This window comes from Selaginella moellendorffii, unplaced genomic scaffold (assembly GCF_000143415.4).
Source record: "Selaginella moellendorffii unplaced genomic scaffold, v1.0 SELMOscaffold_26, whole genome shotgun sequence".
Classification (NCBI taxonomy): domain Eukaryota; kingdom Viridiplantae; phylum Streptophyta; class Lycopodiopsida; order Selaginellales; family Selaginellaceae; genus Selaginella; species Selaginella moellendorffii.
The window spans coordinates 301,193-325,009 of NW_003314287.1; the positions used below are offsets into that span (position 1 = coordinate 301,193).

The 23,817-nt window shown below is 45.5% G+C and overlaps 6 protein-coding genes across 11 annotated transcripts; 3 read left to right on the forward strand and 3 right to left on the reverse strand.

Annotated features, from left to right (window-relative positions):
* Positions 1-1,991: 1,991 nt before the first annotated feature.
* Positions 1,992-4,617, reverse strand: LOC9628768 (15-cis-phytoene desaturase, chloroplastic/chromoplastic). The gene is made up of 14 exons (XM_024679896.1): positions 4,333-4,617; positions 4,142-4,274; positions 3,965-4,053; positions 3,845-3,902; positions 3,638-3,790; positions 3,427-3,575; positions 3,251-3,370; positions 2,988-3,201; positions 2,834-2,936; positions 2,734-2,781; positions 2,636-2,681; positions 2,391-2,578; positions 2,180-2,342; positions 1,992-2,126 (listed from the first exon to the last, which is right to left on the reverse strand). Exons 1-14 carry the CDS (start codon positions 4,486-4,488, stop codon positions 2,064-2,066), a joined length of 1,683 nt encoding a protein of 560 aa, XP_024535664.1. The 5' UTR covers positions 4,489-4,617; the 3' UTR covers positions 1,992-2,063.
* Positions 4,618-4,766: 149 nt separating this feature from the next.
* On the forward strand, positions 4,767-6,990 carry LOC112348021 (CTL-like protein DDB_G0288717). 2 transcript variants are annotated; one of them, XR_002992926.1, is made up of 5 exons: positions 4,767-5,942; positions 6,013-6,361; positions 6,417-6,703; positions 6,751-6,806; positions 6,874-6,990. XR_002992926.1 is itself a non-coding variant. In XM_024679895.1 (3 exons), exons 1-3 carry the CDS (start codon positions 4,822-4,824, stop codon positions 6,687-6,689), a joined length of 1,743 nt encoding a protein of 580 aa, XP_024535663.1. In that variant the 5' UTR covers positions 4,767-4,821; the 3' UTR covers positions 6,690-6,760. The 2 variants fall into 2 exon arrangements, 1 of the variants encoding a protein (XP_024535663.1); XM_024679895.1 differs by lacking the exon at positions 6,874-6,990 and having other exon boundaries at positions 6,417-6,760.
* LOC9628769 (protein FLUORESCENT IN BLUE LIGHT, chloroplastic) lies at positions 6,731-7,863 on the reverse strand. Its single transcript, XM_002975055.2, has 3 exons — positions 7,515-7,863; positions 7,108-7,437; positions 6,731-7,019 (listed from the first exon to the last, which is right to left on the reverse strand). The coding sequence occupies exons 1-3, from the start codon at positions 7,834-7,836 to the stop codon at positions 6,811-6,813; spliced, it is 861 nt and encodes a 286-aa protein (XP_002975101.2). The 5' UTR covers positions 7,837-7,863; the 3' UTR covers positions 6,731-6,810.
* A 4,435-nt stretch (positions 7,864-12,298) lies between these two features.
* LOC9628771 (rab3 GTPase-activating protein catalytic subunit) lies at positions 12,299-16,074 on the reverse strand. Its single transcript, XM_024680058.1, has 19 exons — positions 16,027-16,074; positions 15,934-15,977; positions 15,817-15,880; positions 15,573-15,758; positions 15,419-15,516; positions 15,190-15,361; positions 14,925-15,117; positions 14,752-14,872; positions 14,596-14,702; positions 14,445-14,537; positions 14,135-14,388; positions 14,015-14,080; positions 13,775-13,957; positions 13,647-13,721; positions 13,548-13,593; positions 13,250-13,491; positions 12,999-13,191; positions 12,774-12,937; positions 12,299-12,699 (listed from the first exon to the last, which is right to left on the reverse strand). Exons 1-19 carry the CDS (start codon positions 16,042-16,044, stop codon positions 12,358-12,360), a joined length of 2,661 nt encoding a protein of 886 aa, XP_024535826.1. The 5' UTR covers positions 16,045-16,074; the 3' UTR covers positions 12,299-12,357.
* Positions 16,075-17,465: 1,391 nt separating this feature from the next.
* On the forward strand, positions 17,466-19,929 carry LOC9628772. Of its 4 annotated transcripts, none has more exons than XM_024679948.1 (4): positions 17,466-17,589; positions 17,693-17,747; positions 18,194-19,579; positions 19,637-19,929. In XM_024679948.1, exon 3 carries the CDS (start codon positions 18,326-18,328, stop codon positions 19,568-19,570), a length of 1,245 nt encoding a protein of 414 aa, XP_024535716.1. In that variant the 5' UTR covers positions 17,466-17,589; positions 17,693-17,747; positions 18,194-18,325; the 3' UTR covers positions 19,571-19,579; positions 19,637-19,929. The 4 variants fall into 4 exon arrangements, with proteins under 4 accessions (XP_024535716.1, XP_024535717.1, XP_024535715.1 ...); XM_024679949.1 differs by having other exon boundaries at positions 19,684-19,929; XM_024679947.1 differs by having other exon boundaries at positions 17,467-17,589; positions 19,627-19,929.
* A 67-nt stretch (positions 19,930-19,996) lies between these two features.
* Positions 19,997-23,577, forward strand: LOC9637710 (probable RNA-dependent RNA polymerase 1). 2 transcript variants are annotated; one of them, XM_024679946.1, is made up of 4 exons: positions 19,997-20,559; positions 20,620-22,505; positions 22,558-22,708; positions 22,766-23,577. In XM_024679946.1, the coding sequence occupies exons 1-4, from the start codon at positions 20,029-20,031 to the stop codon at positions 23,516-23,518; spliced, it is 3,321 nt and encodes a 1,106-aa protein (XP_024535714.1). In that variant the 5' UTR covers positions 19,997-20,028; the 3' UTR covers positions 23,519-23,577. The 2 variants fall into 2 exon arrangements, with proteins under 2 accessions (XP_024535714.1, XP_024535713.1); XM_024679945.1 differs by having other exon boundaries at positions 19,997-22,505.
* The last annotated feature ends 240 nt before the right edge of the window (positions 23,578-23,817 follow it).

The window sequence follows — 23,817 nt, forward strand, 5'->3', positions numbered from 1 at the left end:
GCACATTTGATGACTAATTTCTCAACCTTAGGCAAAGACTGATAAAGGGTCTAACAATACCAACCTTCAGTCGTCGTGGCAGTAAGGAAAGAATATCTTAAAGAACTAGCTGATAGGTAATTTTCAATACACATAATCACATTTACAACATGAACAAATACAGTAGTGAAGCAAGAATGAATGATATAAATCATGAAGTGAAGATGAGCATAATAAGTTTGAATAAAACATTCAGCCCTAATGTAGTGAAGTCAAATGAATGCAATGATAGAGTGAGGTTGGTGAAATGAGAATGAATGCAATGTGTCTGAATAGAACTAATGCTTCAAAACATTTTTTTTCCTTTAAGGAGGGGTAAAAAAGATATGAAAGACAAATTGAATGAGTCTGATTTTCTATATGCAATGTTAGACAAAGATAAAGAAGTAAATTCTACTTACAGTTATGAGTTTGAGTTAATAGTGATTTCGGAGAATTATCGGCAGGCAAACTTATAATACAAAGTATATCATTTATTGCAATGGCATTTCATGGACTATAGTAATTCCCAAAATCCTTTACTTTGATTCAAAATTATAACTTGAAAGTTAGTTTAAACATTTGGCAGTTGTATATGAAGTGGTTTATTAAGATTTTGTAGTCAATTGATATATATGTCATGGCTTTGGGTTTTATTTTAATCACGGTTATCAATAGCTTTGTTAGTGGTTTTATAAGATCTTTAAATTTTTGTGGTAGTTTATAATTTCCTAACAAAAGCTTTAAATTTTCAATTGATTTATAGTTATTATTTCTTCATCCTCCAAAGGGGAGGATGGTGTAAAATTTGTAAATACATATATTACCTTAGCTAGGTAATACACTAATTATAGTACTATAATATATAAACCATCCATTTGGGATTAAATTTAATCTATCCATTATTGTATATAAGTAGAGGTCTAAACCTAAATTGATATACTTATTCCTATATCTTTATAAGTGGAAATATACCATTATATTGTTATATATCTTCTTATAACATTCAATGAATTTATTAATTAATACAAACAATATAATCACCCTTAAAAAATTAAATTTATTACTTTTATAATATTTTTATTTTAGAACTTTAAGAGTGGAAGAAATTTAAGACATTTTGAATGCATATTATTAAAATTAACCATTCATTTAATTATTGATGAATGTTTGCATTCTAAATTAAAGACAATGTAACATATTTTACTGTAATATTTCCGATTGACTTCTTGAGGATAGAAACTTATTGTTCCTGAAAGACTTTTGGTCTTCTACTCTTCTGTGAGTTCCTCAATTTGATAAATATATTCGATATATATATTTAATAAATATATATATAAATAAATGTTATTGCTTATAAATGATGAACCACATCATAATTATTAAATTTATTTTCTCTTAATAAATTTAACTAAATAGTTGCGAAGCAGAGCCTTCACCCGCTCCACCTCCTCCTCCTCCTCTCTCCTCCTCTTCTGATCCGCCATGAATTATAAAAACTTATTCTTAAATTGAGATTTTTAAATGGTTTTCAACTGAAATTCTAAATGTTCACTTGTTGTAAATAAAAAATAGTGAAAATACTCTATGCATCTTGTGGTGTTTTAGATTCTGGGAGACCAAGGCAACATACATCAGGCTGCTGTGAAACCTAAACCCTCAACAGCTAAGTTGACAGATAATATCCAACTTGTCCATTTCTTTTCTGGTCTTCTCCTGAACTTTACAAAGAAATACCTTTATTGGAGCCTTCCCATGCGGTTGTTTCCTTGCAGTAGATCCCTTCCCACACAGCCAATGTGGATCTTCATCCCAGCAAAGAGCAAAGTGATCCAAGGTAAGAAAACCCGTCACTAGTAACTAGAGTATCTTTTACCCAAACGTCCCTGATATCTAAGAGAATGGATGAAAGCGAATGGAAGAAATGGATCTTGGATACACAAGGAGATCTTGGTTAATAGAGACACGCAACAAACATAAATACTAAGACCATTTGCATTTCTGCTTTGAGCGCTTTAAACAAAATGATAAGATTCTTTTACTTGTTACCTTGTGACGCTCATTGTCTTTCTGGGAAGAACTGGAAGTAAAGCACCGCTGTTTGAATCCTGCCATAGATCAAATCACGTCACACGTAGATCTATTAACAAACACCACTTGCCTGTACAATAGACATGGCACAGAGTTTTCCCGATAGCACGGCGCCTTCCATCGACGCCAGGTATTTTTGCTTCGTGAAATCGCCCGCGAGGTAAAATCCTCTTAGAGGAGATCTCTGGAGTGGCCGGCAGGGCTCACAATCGGGGACAGTCTTATACACGGATCTGGAAGAGTGGAATCAGACAAGAGAAAGTTGTGAGAGAGACGCTTGCCTGGGAGTTTTCACAATGTGATACTTCAAAACTTTGGCCTTGCTTCCATCCGCGGCAATCTCGTCGGGAAAGAGCTTTGCCAGTTCTTGCATGGTAGCATCAAGGATATCTTCCTCACTTCGAGCTATCCATTTGTCCGCTGGAGCAAAAACGAGTTCCAGCATCGACTTGTTTGGGTCCGCATACTCCTGCAAAAACATCAGCATTTATACTTTGGGAAGTCCGTCCTAACTCATTCGTTATACCTTGCATGTCGTCGACATGTCGGCGTAGACGCTCAATAGAGGGCTCCTGAAAGAAGGTAAGCATAAGTTCGGAACTATGATCTAGAAGAAAATTATACCTGCTGAATAAAAGATGGTCGTAAGTGTTTTTTAGCTTCCTGTCAAACCTGCAAATACCAATAGTTACTGGACGTATCAGACCGATATCAAACGCATTACCAGATGTGAACGTTTATAACCGGCACGCCTACAAGCTTGGAAAGTTTTTTAAAATACGGCATTTCTTTCCAGCTTTCTGGCAATAGCAACTTCAAAATATCAACTGCACCAAGAAAAACATTAGGACAGATTCAGAGTGTAATTGGAAACGTACCAGGCATGGCTGAAACATAAACATCACCCTCTACTATACTACCATCTGTGAGCGCAAAATGCTTGACTCTCCCATCGTCGTTCACGACTATCTTTTGGAGTTGGGAGTTTAAACGTACTTCGCCTCCTAGCTTACTAAAATGGTCGACTATTGGCGTGCACAACCTTTCGGGTGGATTTCCATCCAGGAAGGCCATTTTCGAGCCATGTGATTCCTACACAAAGAGAGCAGAGAAATGAGCAAGACAAACAAGTGACACTTACTTGAAGAAAGCGATTGAGAGCAATCAAAACACATTGCATGGACAATTCGTCCGGGTTGATGAAGTTCAAGGCCTTAGACATTGCAATGAAAACTTCGTCGTTAACTCTCTCCGGAACACCCTGTAATAAGAAATCGAAAAAGATGAGAGGAAAGATTAAGTAAGATAGAAACATACCTGCTTTATCATCCACTCTTTTACCGTCAGGTTGTCTTGAGCCTCAACATACTTCTGCCCTCCGACAATGGCAGGAAGCAATCCAATTGCAAAGCGGATCTTCTCTGGCCAGGTTAGCATCTCATTGTTTTTCAGAATAGCCAGCACTCCTGCATAACTAAGCTTTAGAAACAAAAAGTCCAAGGTAAATGGAAAAAACCTTTAGCCTTACCATTAAATGGAGCAGGCAACTCAGGAAAATCGAATCGACTAAATTCCCCGGGCTTATCGGGCCTTGCAAAGATCATGCTGTGCTCCTTCCACTGCAGCCTGTCATTGATACCAAGCTCTCCAAACAAGTTTTGCACGTTGGGATATGCTCCGACTGGAAACGTAAGCAGGGATTAGAAGCTTAGAATCGGAAGTATCAGAAACTCACAGAAAATATGAAGGCCGGTCTCATACCAATCGCCATCTTTGTCCTTCCAAGCTGCCACCTATATCGTTAGCTTCAGTCGTTAAGTTACAGCCAAAAAAGAGTTTTAAAACTATACCCGACCTTTCCACCCAAGACGTCTCTGGCTTCCAAAACAATAGGAATGTGCCCGGCATCAGCCACATACTTGGCGGTAGACAAACCAGCTAAACCTACGAAGCAAATAAAAGAAAAAAATTACACAAGAACAAAGAAACAAAATGGAAGATCCTTCTACAGAACCACGAAAGTAATATTTACCTGCGCCGGCGATCACAATCTTAAGAGGCTCGCTCGGTCGAGGAGCATTTCTTAGCGATGCCGAGAGAGCAGCAGCCTCGAGAAAATTCACAGTAGAATCAATTTCGGGTCTAGGATAATCTTTACACACCACCTGGAACCGAGAAACATCAAAATTGCCAAACTGTGGAAATTTTTCTTAAACCACGTACCCTGAGTGGAGAAAATTGCTTGCGATTGCCTCTGTGTAGCCGAGCGCACGGAATCGCGACCAAATTCTCCCAATGATCGCCTCCTCTCCATCCCACAGCCGATTGAGGCTGCAGCCGCGCTCCAGGCGAGCTCATCGCGCAAGGGAGGCACTGCATTCTCGCCCCCTGGACTATAAACCCTAGAATTCCCGCGAGCTCGCGGCTCGGCTATGGCGGGGAGCAAACTTGTGCTGGAAAATACTGGAGCATCGCAGCCGTCGAGCGAGGATCCACTCAGCGCGCGATTCCCTCCACTAAACGTCATAGCCAAACAGGGAGATTTAAACCCTTTTTAGTCAAACGAACGATCACGATAGAGCCAATCGAACGGTCAGTTTTAAAAAAGAATGACGGTTATGATCAAAGATAGTCGTCACAAAAATTAGGGTTTTTATTTTGAGGGTTTCTCTGCTCGCTGGCAATGCTGCTGGGATTCTAATAGGCGATCCGATGGAAGAGAAGCCGTCCGGCAGCGGCAGCGGCAGCGATGGCGGGATCGAGGAGCCGCTGCTCAAGGACAGTGAGGCGAAAGGAACTCACGAGGATCACGAGGATGAGACGGGTAAGGCACCGATCGAAGAGCAGGGTTTCAGGGGCTACAACTATGGCGCCAGGCCATACAGGGACATCGCATTCGCGATCGTGTTCATCCTCGCGGCTCTAGCTACGCTTGGATTCGGCATTTTCGCAATCGTCCACCACAATTCCGATTTCCAGTGGTCGGAGCCGGCTCACTATCTTCGCAACCAGAGCCGATGCACGGTCGCCCATTCCAATCCCTCCGCGAAGCTGGATTTCCTTCTAAGTCACCCGGGCAGGATCTCGTCGTGGAGAACGCTTGCGAGCGTTGTTCTTCCGGAGAGAGTGTCCAGCAGCCACGGCTTTGCGGTGGCACTCATCTCCTCCCTCGCCGTCACTCTCGTGCTGAGCGTTCCAATCGTTCTAGCTCTCGTCTGGCTGCTCCGCCACTACACCAAAGAGATTGTTTACGTGAGCCTCCCTCTCTTCATCCTCTTCCCCGTGGCTCTCAACATCCTTTGGTTCGTGGCTTGCGCCAAAGACAGCGAGTGCCAAGACAGCGTCAGTCTCCCCGTTCGCATCTTGTTCTTCGTCTTCATCTTCGCCTTCTGTGCGATCATAGTCTGGATCATCTTCGCCAACTTTGCTCGCGTTGAGCTCACCGTGAGAGTCATCACCACAGCGTCCGAGGCTCTTTACAGGAATCTCTCGCTGTTGCTAGTGGTTCCCAGTTTGTCGCTGGTACTGCTTGTCTTCTACGTCCCTGCCGCGTTCTTCCTGGTCTTCTCTTACATGAATGGGAAGTATGTCCCCAATGCTGATTTGAGAGATCGACCTGAGCTTCCCTGCGGCAGAGGCACGAGTCGGGAGTGCTGCGAGTGGAACGTTGAGAGCTGGGTTCCCGCTTACATGATTTTGGCTGCTTTGTTTGTTCTCTGGGCGACTTGTGTAGTTGCACAAGCTAAAGTTTACACCATTAGTGGTACCATCAGTCAATGGTACTTTGCAGAGGTTGATACGCACACGATTGGAGCTATGAGAAGATCGCTTGGGTAAGCTACGCTCTCTTTTCTTTTTTGTTAGAAGGAAAAGTTGATGGAACTTCTTTCTTTGTGCTTTCAGGCAAGCATTTAGTTCCTCGTTCGGGACTATATGCTTCTCGGGCTTGATCTTTGCGTTTGTGCGTCTCATTCGCAATGTGGTGGACACTGCCAAGGACAGCCAGGAAGGTGAGGGTCTGGCTATGTCTTTCCTGCGCTGTTGCTACGAGTGGCTACTCCAAGCCATTGAATTTGTCACCAAGTTCACGGTCGACTTCGCTGCGATCACTGGAGAAGGCTTTTGTTCGTCTGCTGCAAGAACCTACGAGCTTTTGAAACGCAATCTTCTGTCGACGGTGTTTGTGGAGGTGATTTCCACCAGGCTCCTCGGTGGCGTGATGGTTGTAGTCTCGATCATCTACGCAGTTGCAGTAAGTCTATCGAGGTTTTTCTCTGTTCGTAATTGTCTGAGTGTTTTATCCACAGGTTTGGGGTATTCTACTTGGTACTACCAGTCTTGACAGCGGTATCTACATTGTCACTGTGCTATCCGGCGCTTTGCTACTGCTGATACTCTCCATTTATATCGCGATCATGAACATCATCGTCGACACTGTTTACATCTGCTATGCAATGGACAAAGACCGAGGCGTGGTCTCCAAGCCAGAAGCTCATGACGTCTACGTTCTTCTTCCGGTATCGCAAGACGAGAGAGCCTCCTTGGCTGTTCCACAGAGCAAAGACGACTCCCCCGTCTGAGCTAAATTGGACATGTACGTATTGTGTATTATCTTGGCTTGTTCTCGCTAAAGGTTTTCAGGATTTCGCTATTGCTTTGGAGGAACGAACAAAAAGAAAAAAAAGAAAAACGTATCGGTAACTAGTCCTCCTCGTTGTCTAGTCGTGCTATGTACTGATCATAAAACTTTGCTGCGTTTTCCAGGTCTCTCAGCTCCGTGTAGCAGTCCGCAATCGCTCCCAGAGCCTCAGTGTATCCACTGTGCTCGCCGGAGAGATGGGCGATGGTGAGCACCATGCTATGGTGCTTTATGGCCTCTCGAAACTTCCCTTGTCTCTGGCAAGAAGCTCCTGCAAGGTACACACGAAGTTTCTCTCAGTGATTCGCTGCAAGGTCGCAGGAAGAAAAATCAAAAGAGGTGGCGGAAGAGAAGTTTACCGAGGCCTCGAGCAGCTTTCTTCTGCTCGACGCGATCGTTGAGTTCCTTGGCGAGAGCCATCGCCTTTTGGAACTCGTCAAAGGCGGCCTGTGGATTCTTCTCGCGGAGGAACCTCTTGCCGCCTCTCAAGCGCTTGGTGAGCTCCTGCTTGGTGGGATCGAGCGCGGTGGCCTGTGGAAGATCTTGCGAGCGGCCCAGAGTAGCGGGGGCATACGTGAGACTCGGCGCATACGTCTCCACCTGGTACTGTCTCCTCATCTTTGCAAAGATTTGCCGCAGCTGGCCATTGATCTTCTCCACTTCGAGCTTGCGCTGCCTGGCCAGAGTCCCTGCAAGGAAAGTGGAAATCAAGCTGGTTTTCTTCTCGAGAGCTAAAGAGTTATTTTTTTTCTTTCTCTTTGGATACCTCCCACTGCGGCACCAACGAGAGCCACTGCCTGGAGCACGCAGGCTATGGCGATGACAGTGTAGGCGTTGTTATCGCCAAAGCTCAAGCACAGGGAAGAGGGATCATCGGCAGCAGCCAGCGCGAGGCCGGGGTTTAAATTCGCGAGGGCGAATGCCGCGAATGTGAGTGGAATTCCAATTCGCAGCTCCTGCTTGGAGAGACATTGCTTCTTTTCTTTCGTTACCTTGCATTTTGTGGTGGCAATCCCCTCTTTGGCTCCTTTGTCCCAGCGAGGGATTGGAGAGATTGGACACAGTGCCAGGGAAGAAGCCACACTCATGACGGATAAACCCTAAATCTCTGAAGAATGTTAAAAAAGGGTAAAGTTTTTCGTTTTTTTTTTAACTAGTTGAGTCATATTTTACTTTAGTAAGACCAAAAACTAAAACCTAAAGATATTTTATTTAGTAAGATAAATCTTGAAGAACCTTTATCAGGGATCAAACAATGATTCTTCAAATATGGAAAGCTATCTCACATAGTAACAGAACACGATATTTAAGAAATGGTACAGTTTGATAAATGTGAGCTTTCAAAGTATATTTCTTGAATAAATCTTCCCCGTGCAATTCGACCCAACTGATCAAAGACATTTGTGGGGTCTTCTTTAGAGAAATCCCAACCTGGAGCACTGTCTATCCATTCAGTATGCCAAATCAAGCTCTACAAAAGCTTCATATCCCATCCTTCACAAAAGTATAGCACTTTGCTGCCCATTGCTCTTGGATGCCATTTATCATCAAGTATCCAACCTATAGGCAGTGCTATCCCCTTCCAAATCCCCAGACTTGAATCATATATATAATCCATATGAAATTCTAACCAACAAATCCAATAGCTTTGGTTGTTTGGATGTGGTTACAAAGTTAAAAGGTGGCCTTGAAATACCCTTTCGTTCAGTGAGAGGATTCAACACCTCATACTCTTCCCAAAGTTAACATGTGAATCCATGGTGTAGAAGTAGGTATAATACTGCTAAGTAAACCAAATTACATGGCTTATTGTTACCACTAAACGAAGACTCTACCTAAAAGGTTTCCAAGAGGTGCGAACTCAAGAAACAGAAAATTGGTTGGTCAAAACCTCAAAAACGAAGAGTAGGATTTTCTCTCCCTTCTAAAGTCAAAAGCTGGCCTTTGAGGACTTTTCTTGATGCATTGGGCTCTTTTTTCTAGGATAGAATTTAAAGAATTTTACAAATTCAAAACCATTCTTTCAAGTGTTTTGCCACTCTAAAAAAGGCTTAAACCCTAAATGTCTTGCTGCATGATAGGAACTTCCTACGAGTTAGAGGAAAGAGGAAGATCAGAAGAGCTGTGTTACTGCCTTACTAACATATGTAACACCCAGCCGAAGCCTGTTCGCCTCTTCATGCCAACGATAGCGACAGATGTGGAAAAGTGAGGCAGCAATGATCAATTGGGAGGAATGGCACACTGAAGACATTGCCACCACGCCTCAACATGTAAGCCTTCGTTTCCCCCAAGTAAAAATCTGAAGTAATTTTTCTCCTCGTGAGAGAGGGGAACTAAAGAACTCAGAAGAAAGATCACCTAATGAAAGAAAAGAAATAAGAGCAAACATAGAAAACTTGCAATTAGCCATCCTTTGGAAGGTACCTTCTTTTGCCTTTATCATATCTGTGCTTGTCTTCGATTATTGTGTTTGAGGCTTGTATGCATGTCTAGATCCCTGTGCTGTTGAGGTATAATGTTTGATGTTTGAGGTGGTGTCCCCATGACTGCACATAGATCACAAGAAAACACTAGTGTTTGGCGAGCTAAGAGAAAAATACTTCAGATTTTAACCTGATGATCAATCAAGGGTAAGATTAAAAGTTGTTATTTCTTATATTTAGAATAGTGGATTTTTGAATGAAGCAAGACAAGACAGATATAAAGAAAGATATCTTGCAAAGGATGGAGCAGAATCTACTTCCTCAGTAACACTGATCTTTCTCTTTCGAAGTACAAATACTAGACTTAATTTTCTACTCTTCAAGCCTTTTTTTTAGGGCAACGATTTTTGGCAAAACGCTTGAAAGAATGTAGAATTCTTTACATTCTATCCAGCCAGAGCTAGAAAAAAGAGCCCAATGCAAGCAGCCCGAGTCATATAAGGAAAGCACCGAGTAATGTATGGGCACAAATCTGGCTGTTCGTTTTTGAGCTTTTGAAGCACAGATTCTCAGAATATTTCCACGTTTAGTAGTAAATTTTCTGGTTTAGGTTAAGTTTCTCAGGCTACCTACTTCTACAAAAGAGTGGACTGCCATGGATTTACTGTCCAATTGTCTCTATGGTTGTGGCAAGAGCTATTTGCTAGGTATGTATACTTTCAATTCTTTCTTCATGTTGACAAAATTATCTTTTGGATTGATAAGGTTATTCATGTGTTGTTGTAAGTGCTCATGGAGTGACCACCCAGGAGTTCTCCACAGCAGTGACGAAAGCAGTGGATACAATCTGTGCTAAAAGCTTATGAGGCATCAGCGTTTCAAGGTAATGAAGAACCTGAAGAAACAGAAAAATAGTGGGTAAAAAACTCAAAAACAAACAGTAAGGGTAGTTATTGTGAAGTCAAAAGTTGGCCTTTGCTCCAAGGCATCTCCATGCAGTTTTCTCAATATCTCTTTGATACGAAGAACACCGAGAGTAATATGTTGACAAGAAACTTACTAAGAAAGTGAACATAAAGCTTTCAAGAACTAGGTAATGTATGGAGAAACTGCATAGCGAACTCCTGCAGTTTCAATCTCGAAGAATGCCACCTTACAAAGTCTTCTAGCACAGATACAATCTGAAAGTAAAAGAGAATATTACTTTGTAAACGAGTGTAAGATCTACCTTGGAATTTTAAATGTCTTTCAAGATTAGATCCCAAACAGTTGTCGGAGATATCTTGCAAGATTTGGTTCTTTTTTTCTAGCTCTGGCTGGATAGAAGAGGTAATTAGTTTTTCTCCACAGAAATGAGCTTGGCTCCAGCATCGTGGTTTTCAAACGAAGACAAAGAAAAAAGAATTTCTAGTTGACAAACAGACATACCAGCAAAGCATTCTGCCACTCACAAGCCACTCGACAAATCTACATGCACACAGCGAAATCATCAGAAGTTCTACAAAAGTTTTCGATCTAACCTCAGCTCGTTTCAAATAATATGACATATTTCGTGCCCTACGTGGCAGACTGTCGTTTCGCTCGCGCGAGGAACTCGAGAGGATCGGCCGCAGCCGCGGGTTGAGAAAGATCCGTTGGCCGGTACTGTCTAAGTATCGTAACGCCCAGCCAACCTCTTGGAGCGAGCCCAGCAGAGCTCATATAGGAATTGCCAGGAAGTGGGAAAGCTTGCGCTGGGCGATGGTTCTGGTTTCCTTACATTTACCAAGGGTGGTAGTGTTGATACAACTTCTTCTGCATAGATTGCTTGCGGCCAGTGTGCCATTCCTGCTGGTGACAAAATCACAAACAAAATCAAGAATGCTTTGAGTATGAAGGAAATTTGTTTTAAAAAAATCAGATTATTATAGGATTACTAAAGTAAGTCTAAGTTTTAAAATACATTCTAGGATATTCCTTCATTTAATTTCTCTAATTTATTTTTTGGTTTTGCTTAAGCAAATCTGTATGGTAGTGAATATACCTGAAATATGCTTAGATACTCTAGGATATTCTACAATCTAACGGTTATTAATCATTTAGATTAATTTTATATTTATAATTTATAAATATGTTTATAATTTATAAACTTTCCTAAACACTTCTTAGCATATTCTAGTTTATTCTACCATAATCTTATGTTTATAAATTATAAACTTTCATTTGATCAATTAAATTAATAAATACTACTAAGCAAACCAAGCGTATTATTAATTTCATTAAAAATCATTAGTTTAATTTTGACCAATATTGAATTATTGACCCTTGACTGTAGCTCTAACGGTGCCGCAAAATCAAAGGAAGATTCAAGCTTTGAAAGTGAACCGAAACTTCCCTCTTCTTGTCTCAGGTCAGGTTTGAAACACTATAAAAACCTCATGCTTTGATATGATCAATAAACCCAAGGGAATTTGTAGCAAGCTCCACTCCTAGTTTTCTGCAGTCACTTGTAAGTTTTCTGCTAGGCTTCTCCTGCTCTGAAATGGCGATATCAAGGATGGTTTATGTGGTTGTGATCTTGGCCGTGCTCCTCCTGTTTCTTCATGGCACTGCTGCTGCCAGGCCCTTCCAGTCTGTGAGCACAGTGGATTCAAAACCACCAAGCAGAGGAAAACATTCTCCAGCCATTTCATCAGGATCACCAGGAATTATCAATAGTAATGGAAAAGCAGGAAGAACACCACCAGCAACAAAGGAAAGAAAACCAGCATATAACAACTAAATGCATCTCAAAGGCCATGCTAAATCATAATTTTGAATCTAACATTTTTATCACTAGCTACTGTACAATTGCCAAAAGCAGAGAAACTTCTTCTCCTGCAATGCAAACAGCAATGGCTTTCATGAGGCAGCTTCAAGGCCCTTGAAGAAACTATAGAGAAATCAGCAGAATTTTGTCATGGTTATTTGTTGACGTAAATGTGAATCCACATTTTATCACCGCCCGCGTAGAACTTTACCATCCTCTAATTCACCGACCATTGACCATAGACATTGTTATAATTGACCACGAGCATTGACCACAACTGTTGAAAGCAAGTTTTCCTGTGACACTACCAACACATTGTATGTGCTCTATAACATGTAGATGGGTATTTCTTCGTTTTTATCTTAGTACGATAGTATTCACAAGCTTCGTAAGTGTTAGTCGTGGGAAGTGGAGGACAGGGCGATTTGCAAATCGTCCGCTGTTCCACACGCAAACATTCGATGAGAGCAGCCTCGTTTTGGGGCCGAGGAGCTGGAGCTGGAGCTCCTCTTGGTCTTGTTCTTGCTGCCACCGCCACCGCCGCCGCCATAGACAGCTTCCTTCTCGTAGCAAGTCAAGAGCACGTCCCTGTAGAGGGGCTCGTGCCCGTTTAAGAAGTTGCCCATTCGCAAGCTCTCCTCCCACGTCTCGCTCACGCTCTGCGAGCTAAACAGCTTTTCCGCTACCATCTCTCGGTCCCTGTATGAGAGCAAGGGCGCTGATGATGATGCTACTCCCTGGCAAAGGAAAACAATGGTCAGCTGAGAACTTTGACAAGAACATAGCTTCGGATTTGCGTTTGTTTGTCTACCTCTGTGCAGCGAAAGATCGAACTCAGCAGCGACTCCGACGCCTCTGGTAGCTTTTGACGCAACGACGCAGCTTCCGCAACCGCATCCTCGAGTTTCTCGAACGCAGCACACAGTTGCTTTAAGTCTCGCTCCCATTCGCTCATGTGGTGCTGCGCGTCCTTGTCTAGAAAACAAAACAGAGAACACTGAGCTGTCTAGTGGAAACATTCATAAGAAGACTCTACCTTGGATGGAAAGGCTTCCGAGAGGTGCTAAGGCCGCTGCCATTATCGCGTAGAACTCGTCAAAACGTTCAACCACAGGCTGGAGTTTGCATCCGGGAGTTCTCCACAGCACGTCCGTGGCAGCGACGAAAGCAGTGGATACAATCTGTGCTAAAAGCTGATGAGGCTTCAGCGTTTCAAGGTAATGAAGAACCTGAAGAAACAGAAAAACTGTGGGTAAAAAGCTCAAAAGCGAACGGTAAGATAGTTACCTTCTCTCCCTCCCTTGTGAAGTCAAAAATTGGCCTTTGCTCCGAGGCAGGAGTTGGCTCTGCAGTTTCCCATATTTGCGCCCATACATTACCCGGTTCTCCCATTCGTCTCGAAAGCTTTCCTTTTGCTTTCTTAGTCTTTGAATCCGAGCCGTCGTCTTCAATCCAATCTCGAGGAGAGTGCCACCTTACAAAGTCTTCTAGCACAGCACCTGGATTTGCCGCCTTAAAAGCAGCCATATCTGATCATTCACAATACAATGAGAATGCAGTCTGCAACAAAAAAGAGCAAGCACACCTGAAGCTAGAATATCACTTTGTAAGCGAATTCGGGCAGCTTTACCCTGTGTGAGTTCCAACCTGAGCACTTGAAACACTAAAACTTCATTATACTTACACTAGGAGAGTTCTCTAGAGCTACCAGTGCGTGTTCCCGTTCCTCTAACATGTCCTCAGTCATAATTGGCGGAGTCTAGCAGCAGAAAATAACATAAGTCCCTGGAAAACAACGTGTGTGGCACTTACCTGGGTCATAGGCACATGGAGAGGCTTATTCGAGCTTGACAAAACTGAATTGCCAAACGGTCCCGCTGAGCCTTTCCTGTGTTCGTTATTAAAGAACAAGTCTATATTCATGTTGTCATCTACGCTGGATAATTTGGTCTTTTTTGAGCTCGAGGATAGCTCTGCATCACTACTTCCCGTCTCCTACAATGCAATTGCGTTAGAGAGACATTGTTCAAGGATGTGCTGACACAGCCTCACCTTTCTAGCTGATGTTTCTCCCTTAGCGTCATCAGAAGCTTTTCTTAGTTTGATACACGTTGCGAGCTAAAATGTTAAGGACAAGATTAACACTTGGAAGAAAAAAGTTCATGAGCTTACCATCTGCAGCTTCTGTTGGCTTAAGCAAGTCGAGAAATCCGGAGTTTCGTCAGCTAAAGTTCTTGGCAACAGTTGCCGCTCCTCCCAACACCAATTCACTTCTCGTAAAAACTCAATCCAGAGTTGAGCAATAGCTCGGATGTTGCAATCGCCAAACCATAACACATGTAGACAAAAACGACCAAACAGCGAATCCGGTGGTGCTGCTTTGATCATACGAGCACTTTCATTGGCGTATCCAAAAGCCTTAGGCGCTGGTATAAGACCAAAAAAGTTTTTCAGAAAGTCGCTTTCAAACTGTAAGATCTACCTTGGAAAAATATGTCTTTCAAAATTCGATCTAGAACAGTAGTCGGAGGTACCTTGCAAGACTGTACATTCTTTTCTAGCTCAGGCTTAGTCACTGGATAGAGGGTAATTAGCTTTTTCTCCATACAGCTGGTAGAAAAAAACGAGCTTACCATTTACAAAATCTTCCATAAATTCCGTTTCTTTCGAGAAAACAAATGCCTTAACTAGTCGTCTCAATCTCCCAGTGAAACCAGATGCTTCATCTCCATTCTCGTGTCTGTAACGTGGATTTCAGAGAAGTCAACTCGTTTGTAAGTCTCACGTACCGAGTAAGAAGCGGTCTTAGCATCCAGCGGTCTGCATCGAATGTAGAGGCATTCTCAAACTCCGCCATCTCGAAAGAGTTCGACACATACCTGCTTCTCCAAACAGCAATCAGCTCGAAACCTGCATAGAAGACACCAAATTATAGCGACAGCGATGACGGAAATTTTCATGCCTTTTACAGGATCTTCCACGGAGTGCCACTCGGCCCACTGAAAGTTATCATCCCACAGGGATGTGTCGACCATTTCACTGTCTTGGCCGTCTCCTTGTTCTCCTGCGAGTGGTCCGTGTTCGAATAAATAATGCGAAGTTGCATATGTTAGTCTCATGGTGAATCCCAGCCCCGGTACGTCTTCTACAGCACCCTTCAATAATCAACGCTACAGAAGATGAAAAACTTGAATTGAAACACTAAACATGCGCAAAAGCAAGCATACCAGTTTGGACATGAACAAGTCGTACAGTCCCTCCAGGTGCATTAGCTTTATTGGTACCTGTCTCCCAATCCTGTCAGCTTCAAATTTTATCGACGAAAGGCCTTCCAAGCTTTCGATTCCCATGTACGCTTTCCGGGTTGGATCGTGCACGGGTACAAAAACAGGCCACGAGCTGAAAACACAGAGCATAATCAACCGAACGAACAACAAAAAGTAAAGAGCGACAGACCTTCCACAGTTTGATAATGCAATCGAGACTGTGCTCAGCAGCATGGTTGCCTCCGGAGCATCAAGAAGAACGCCACTCAAACTGACCGGCGCGATCAGCTGGAAAAAAAAGCAACCAAGGAATGAAGTTTCAATGCGTGAAAGAACACACTCACCACAAAATCGTGCACTCCAAACCAGAGCTGCAAATGATGTAAGCCCTCTTGCCAGTCTTCCGCTCCATGTCTACTACTTCTTTCACCGAAGAAGAACTCGAGGCGATAGTTTTTCTGTCCCTGTGAAATTTCCGTGTGCACAGAGTATAAATCCAAAAGATCCTCCACACGCTTAGCTCCAGCATCCTGGTTTTCATACGAAGTAAAAGGGAAAAAATTCCAGCTTCATCGACGAAATTCCTACCAGCAATGCATTCTTTCCAGCGTTCTGCCACTCCAGGCACGCCGACTCCACAGCTGCGATGAATCTACACGCACACAGCGAAATCATCAACAGCCCTACAAGAATCCTCGACCAAACCTCTCCCACGACGACGACACAGTGAAGTCCTTGAATCCGTCGAGCTAATCGCAAACAATGTGAGCACTTCGGTACGATCGAGCACACGCATACCTCCTCCGCGTCCTCCATTTCTGTGCGCCCTAGCTGCCCTAAAAGGAAAAAAATAAAATGGTTTAAGGAGTTTCGCTGGAACCCTAAATTTAAAATGCGCTAGAACCCTAAAACTCCTGCCACGTGGCATCTTCGTTCGTTTCGCGAAAGCTCATTCCCCACTGCATGACAGCACTCGCGCCACGGGAAGAACTCGCGCGAGGGTTCGATTGGCCAGAGCTGCGGCTCGGGAATGATCCGGAACAGCCGCGGCGCTGCGAAATTCCTTCTTGGATCCACGATTTCGCGTGCACCGCCTACTTCGATGCCTGTTCGTGCTCCCGGTGCGGGTGGACAAGATATTTCTGCATCGACTGCTCTCGGGAAATGTGCGATTCGTGCCGCTGCGCCCACGCGATGGAGCATCGGTTCATCCAGGTTCGAGTTTTGTTTTTTTTTCTTTCGCTCGCCAGGAGCTGATGGTTTTTTCTTGCGATCCAGGTGCGCCGGGCGTCGCATCGCGATTGTGTAGACCTTAATGACGCGGGCGATCACCTCGAAACGAGGGGAATCCAAACGTATACAAACAACCACAAGCCGATCATCTTTCTCCGCGGCAAACCCAGATCAGATGGAGAGGCCAGGAGCACTCGCGGTTGGAAAAAGCCTTGTCTTGGCTGTGGGAAGAGCTATCTGTCGGCAGAAGCTAAGTTCTGCTCGATTACCTGCAAGGTATTCCTTCGATTTCCCCTTAGCACTTTCTCCAGACTACTGTCGTTCTTCATGTCTAGATTTCTTTCCTTCTTCTTTCTCTTTGGCCTGAGATAGCGTTTGATCTTGCTATGTTTCTTCCCCTCTTTCGGCCTTTAGATAGATGGATTCTTTGGACGGCATTCTTCTTAGTTGATCCGATGTTGCTCGGTTCTTTGATTCTAATGCTCTCTTTTCTGGCACATACATCCACCCACGCCTTGCCGCAAAAGGGTCCATAGGAGGAAGGGAATTCCCCACAGAGCACCAATGTAGATAGAGCTCATGTCCATGGAGCTTGATGGAGTGACTAGGGTACCCAGGTTTCATAACTGTTACAAAAGGAAGATTCTTAAATCTCAAACTTGATTGACGAAAGATAATTAACACAAGGTTGACAAAGTCTGAATTTTACATTAGAATATGCCATGAAAATTAGAGCAATCCATATGGGTGTGACCTTCATCTTACCACCACGCTCTACAAAGTTCTAAAAATATAGTAAAGATAGTGAAGTTTAAGAACCATCAACTGTCACTGTGGAGATAATATCTATCAATATCATATTGTAAACATTAATGTTTGATTGGGAAAAGATTCGAACCCGACGCCAACTCCTAACGGTAAACCAGACTCCATGTGGCATCCGGCGTGGAGTGCTGACGTGTCAAGCACGTTGGATACCACTGTTGAGAGACTTTGGCCGGCCGTTCTTTTCGTCTTGGATTTGACGCCCCGGGGGGCCTTTCTTCTCTCTTCCGCCATGCTTCTAGGGTTCCGGGAGGCGACGGGGCAAGAACAGCGCATCCCCCATGGATCGATTGATTCGCTCAGGTACGGATGGCGAGCTCGGCGCTTCGCTGCATTCTCTGGCAATCTCTGGGAAGATTCTGTAGTAATCTGACAGGATTCTCTGGGTGTCTCGATGGAATCTTAGGTTCTTTGCGATGCTCGGTTCTTGATCCGCAACTTGCGATTGCAGCTCCATCGAGGTGAGAGATTCCATTCCTCCGCAAACGATGCCTATTGGATGATTTCTTGCTTTCTTTGTGTCACGTATTGGACAAATTTTTTTTTTTCTCTTCTCGTGAGTCGTGGTATTGTGTGATTCATAGCTTGCACAGGACAAGATTTTTCGTCTTTTGCAGTCGTCTTGTCATGCTTCGGTGCCAAGTTGCTGACTTGCTGTTCATTAGGACAAAACCATAGCTCGATGATCTTTTGATCTTTCTTTCTTCCATGGTTCATGGATTCTTTGCTTCTTCTTCTGTTGCTGTGATGGCTTGACTTGTCGATTGTTTTTCCTGTTGTTAAGTGCTTAGCGAAGCAAGCGACTTTGGCTTTTTTCGTTTCTTTTTTTTTTCTCCGTGTATATCACTCTGGTTTTTTTTTTCTTCGTTCAGTTCATGTGTCCTAATGCATTAGTGCCGTGTTGCAGGCGCATATATTTTGGAGATTGGTAGGACCTTCTGACAAGACAGCACCAATGCATTGTGGACGCTCATCAAACTCTGGCAGCAACGATTCTAGTCGCCCTAGGAGAAGAAAAGCAGGCGAGGACTCGTGAGTGATGGAGGAAAGACAGGCCAGGGGGCGAAACTTTGCGAGAAAGTTCCTGGGCTTTATGTCCTCCAAGAGAAAGCGAGATGAAGAAAAGAAGCGGATGGATCTGTGGAAAGCTATGCGAGATTCTAGCGTGGAAAGACTAGCTGCGGTCATTGCCTCGGCAAGAACGGAATTTGGCGATCAGCTCGACGATCTATGCTCAGATGCGGAAGGCGTCCTGCAGAGGTTACTCCGAGAAGGCAGAGCAACAGGTACTCACAGAAAGATTACGCTAAGGGAGAGATTGTTACTAGCGGATATAGAGGCGAGTAGTCAACAGCAGCCATTACTGCCGCAAGAAACGTCCACCGCAGTACCGAGAGAGAATTGCTCCGGGAACTCGGAGATTGTACCAGCAGCAACAGCAGCAGATGCTCCTCCGGTGATCCAAGCCGTGCTGACTTTAGTGAGGCCGGCATCCACGACCGAGATCCAGCAGCAGTCCAATCCAGAAGTCGCCGGAGGAGAAGGGGCTTCTTTAGCCGCACAGCCGCTGTCGGGAAATCAAAACACGACCAGTGGAAGAAGACTTCTCAGTGCACTGCTCTGGGAGGAGCGCAACTTAGATGGTCCGGATCAGGGGCTGACGGAGGGATGGGTCGCATTTGGCGTCACTGCTCCGATCCACTTCGACCACTCGAGGAGCCAGTCCGTGGCCAGCGAGCTGAACAGGGTCGGCTTCCACCGCCCGAGCGCATCACTGGACGCTCCACCGGAAGCAGCAGCAGCAGCAGCAGCGGCGGCGGCGGCAGCGGCAGCTCCCACTCGGAGTTTAAGTTCGTTCATGACTTCCACGCCGAGTTCTCGAGACGCTAGTACCGCCACAGTTCCCGAGACTCCAATGCGGGTGTCTCTCATGTCCTTGCTCCGGGAGGCCGAGGAGGGAGGAAGCGGGATCATCTTCATGAACAGGCAAATGATAGACAGGAACAGTGGTGGCGGTGGCGGTGGCGGTGCTGGCGGCGTAGCTTTCGAGTCCCCGGCCAAGGAAGCCACAGGACTTACAGGAGGAGGAGGATCAAACGTAGTAACAGGGGACGGGATAACGATGGAACAGACGTGCTGCGTTTGTATGGGACGCCAAAAGGGGGCGGCCTTCATACCGTGCGGCCATACCTTTTGTAGGAGGTGTTGTAAAGAGCTCCAGCAAGCAAGAGGGAGCTGTCCACTTTGCAACAAGGAGATAAGCGACGTCCTCAATCTTTACTGAGCGATGGTGGTAAGCTTTTGGAGCTCTTGTTTTTTTTCTCTTGATCTTTGCTCTAGCTTGTGATAGATCAAACCAAGGCCTGGGCCTTGGTTTGAATGGAGGATTGAATGGAGGAGGATTGAATGATCGAAGTCATTCTTTTGGCAACGGTTTCGATTTCTCGCTCGAGCTGGACTGAGACGATGGGTGTCAAAAGACGCGAAAGCTCCGTACTACTGTTGGTCCTCGAGCCTGGGAGTCTCGACGGTGGTGATTCTGCCACGTTTCAGAAACCAACGGCCAGGATGTCGTGATTAGAATGTGATTTAAAACTTTCGTGCTGTGCTTCCCCATAACAAATGCGAGAAGAATCAGACTCATAGATCCTTTTCTTTGCTTGAAAGTTTTGGCTCGCGCCCTTGTAGCTACGAGAATTGCCTAGGGTTCTTGATCAGGTGATTGCCCTCTCTGGTTAGGAGATGGAGATGGAGGCGCCCGAGAGCGGCGGATATGTGGAGCTCTTCGTGCGGAATATCAGCTACCAGGCAAGCGTCGAGCAATTCGTGGAATTTCTTGAGGGCGTGGTCGGGCGCGAGAGTGTGATTTCTTGCGAGCTGCTCAGCAACGACAATGGCCGCTCCAAAGGCCGGGCGATCGTCAAGCTTTCGACGGAACACGCCGCGGTGGTGCTGCATAGAGCTGGGCTGGGCCTGCGATTCGCTGGAAGAAAACTCGTGGCCAATGTAAGCAACAGGGTCCAGCACAACCCGCAGCATCCAAATGCCCGGGCAGGGAGCGCGAAGCTCTACTGTGGGAATTTGGCCGAGGATCAAACGGTGGAGTATCTGTGGTGCTCGTCCCAAGCCAAGGCCGAGTTTTTCTTCTCGGACCCTGTCAAGGTGGAGCTTCTTGTCGACGGCGACTACAAAATGGAGATCATATCAAGCAGCATTGCCTCGCTCGAGAGCTGTAAGATCTCTCCCGAGAATTCTCCAGGCCTCGTGTTCCAGGTAATCTTTCTAACTTCGACTCAAAGATTTTCTTCGCTGTCTTTCACTTTTTCTTTCCAGCTCTATTATCCTCCTCGCGTCTACAAGCGACTCGAAAACTCCTGCAGCATTTTCTCATACTCCAGAGCAGATATCTGCGACGACTATCTCTGGGCTCGTGCCACCGATTTTACTCCTGACAGTGCACTTGGCCAGTCGGTGGTGTTCTGCCTCGAGCTCCCGGATTCTTCCCAAGACGAGCTACGCAAGATCATCCAGAAGTTTAATGACTACAACTTGGGCGACTATCCTCCTCGCTTCAGACGAATGGTGTTGAGGAGAGGCCAGCCTTTTTCAGTCCGTCAGCTAGCCGTGCCGGTTCTCAGCTCGACCTGTGGATTTGATCTTCCTTTGGAGGTGGAGTTCAAGGTAAACTATTTGATCCAAAATGGCCACGTCAGTCCAGCAGGTCTTACACGTGAGTTCTTCGGCTTGCTATCCGAGAACACGCCAGCATGGTGCCTCTCGGCTTTGAGCAATCTCGAAAGGTGCGAAAAAACGTGCCTAAATCCCGCAAGTCAGATCCGAAACTATATGAGGACCAGCAACAGAAGACGCGAGAGGTATCTTGGGGCTGTAGCCGCGGATGAAAGCCAGATATATGTCAAGCGTTTGCTCGTCACTCCTCTCAAAGTCTACTTCCTCGGACCTGAGCTCGAGGAGTCGAATCGCGTGACAAGGCATTTTTCTCACAAGCTCGACAACTTTCTCCGCGTCACTTTCGTCGACGAGGACTTTGATTCGCTCAACTCTTATGTTCTCAGCTCGAGCAGGGGAAGGACGAAGACTGAAGTCTACTATCGGCTGCTGGCTATCCTACGGCTCGGCATAAAGCTCTGCGGCAAAGACTTCCAGTTTCTGGCCTTTTCAGCGAGCCAGTTGCGTGAGAATTCGCTCTGGATGTTTGCGGACGACGACGAGGTTACCGGCGAGTACATTAGGCAATGGATGGGTGACTTCCTCTCGATCAGAAACGTGGCAAAGTGCGCAGCAAGGATGGGCCAGAGCTTCTCTACTTCAACTCGTACTTTGGACGTGCCTCGGGGAGAAGTCCGTCAGCTAAGCGACGTAGAAACCTTCACCATGGACGGTCATAAGTATTGCTTCTCGGACGGGATAGGGACCATCTCGAGAGAGTTTGCGACTCGAGTCGCGAGAAGATGTCGTGCAAGCACCGTCCCTTCGGCATTCCAGATCAGGTATGGAGGCTACAAAGGCGTTGTCGCTGTGGATCCGGCCTCTTGTTTCAAGTTATCGCTACGACCAAGTATGTCCAAGTTTCCGTCCGAGCAAACTACTCTGGACGTTCTGGAGAAGACGCGCTACATTCCGTCCTATCTAAACCGCGAGATTATCTCCCTGCTTTCGACACTGGAAGTCCCTGACGGAGTCTTTGAGCGAATGCAAGCGCACCAAGTAGAGCTTCTCGACAGGATGCTGCTGGACTCGGCAGCTACTTACGACGTTCTCAGAGTTTTATACGCTGGAGAGTGCCACAAGCTGCTGGTCTCAATGGTGCTCGCTGGTTTCAGTCCGGTCACTGAGCCTTACATGAGAAGCTTGCTACAAGCTTTCAGAGCGGCGCAGCTGCTATCTCTCGAGAAGAAGTCTCGTATCTTCGTTCCAAAAGGAAGGCTACTTATGGGGTGCTTGGACGAGCAGCGAGTGCTTCGGTATGGACAGTGCTTTGTGCAAGTCTCGCCACTACAGGGTGTGCCGGTGGAAGAAGAGATTCACTGTGACAGGGGAGTTACTGCCAGGAACCAAGCTTTTGTGGTGACAGGATCTGTGGTGGTCGCAAAGAATCCATGCCTTCATCCAGGAGACGTGCTAGTACTCGAAGCGGTTGATGTTCCGGAGCTTCACCACATGGTCGATTGCATTGTTTTCCCTCAACAAGGACCACGGTCAGTTCTCGTTTCTGTTGTCATATCAGTTCTCTGTGTGCTACTTTTACAGGCCCCATCCAAACGAGTGCTCGGGAAGTGATCTCGACGGCGACCAGTACTTCGTGAGCTGGGATAGCGCACTTATCCCTCCAAAGCGACATCCACCGATGAATTACGAAGCCCCGCCTGCCGTGGAACTGGATCACTCCGTAAGGCTTGAGGTAATTTTGCTGGAAAAATGTTTGTCCAGCAGTCTATCCCGTGGTTTACGTTCTCAGGAGATTCAAGAGTTTTTTGTGAACTGGATAACGAGCGACAGCCTCGGAGTGATAGCACACGCCCACCTCGCTCTCTCGGACTGGTCAGACTTGCAAGCCCGCGATCCAAAGTGCATGGAGCTGGCGAGGCTCTACTCGGTAGCAGTCGATTTCCCAAAGACCGGAGTTCCAGCCGTTATGCCACCGGAGCTTCGGCCCGAGCAGTATCCCGACTTCATGGAGAAACGGAACAAGAGGACATACATATCCACACGCGTTATCGGAAAGCTCTACAGATCCATCCGAGAAAGCCACAGGGACACCAACACGAGCCCTCTGGTGTCCGAGCGTTCATTCGACCAGCAATACGATCGGGCGCTCGTCGTCCAGGGGTACCAGAGTCACCTGGAAGAGGCAAAGTTCTTCAAGGAGTGCTACGACAGCAAGCTGACGAGCATTCTCAATCACTACAAAGTTAGCGAGGCCGAGATTATGAGTGGAAGCGTCCGGAGTTTGGCGAGGTACTCGAGGAGGAGGCAGGGCGACGCCATGGCTCGAGTGGTGCTGGCTGCCAAGGCTCTGGTGAAGGAAGCTCGGGGATGGTTTGACGATGGTGGCGAGATCACTGAGAACGAGGCCTGTGCCAAGGCTTTTGCGTGGTATCACGTAACTTATCATCCGGAAGCCAGGAAGAAGAGTGATCTCCTGAGTTTTCCATGGGTGGTCTCCGACAAGCTTGTGGCGATTAAAAAGAGGAACTCCGCGAGATCATAATATTTTAACTTTTATTTAGATAAACGAAATGCTTACTAAAAAATTGGATTTTTTTTAAATTAGGGTTTTGTGATATATCAATATATTATATTTATTCAGTAAAATGCATTGCATTTTAACCCGTTAGGTTCAGAAAACACAAACTATGCTTCCTTAAATACTAAAGTGTTTGCCAGCCTGGTCATCTGTAATGGCCTATTTCTGTAAACACCAAGTTCAAATGAAAGCCATCAATGTTGTTGTGTTCTTTTTAGTTGTATGCTTTCAATTGTCACAAGCTGCTTGATCCAATTCTAATG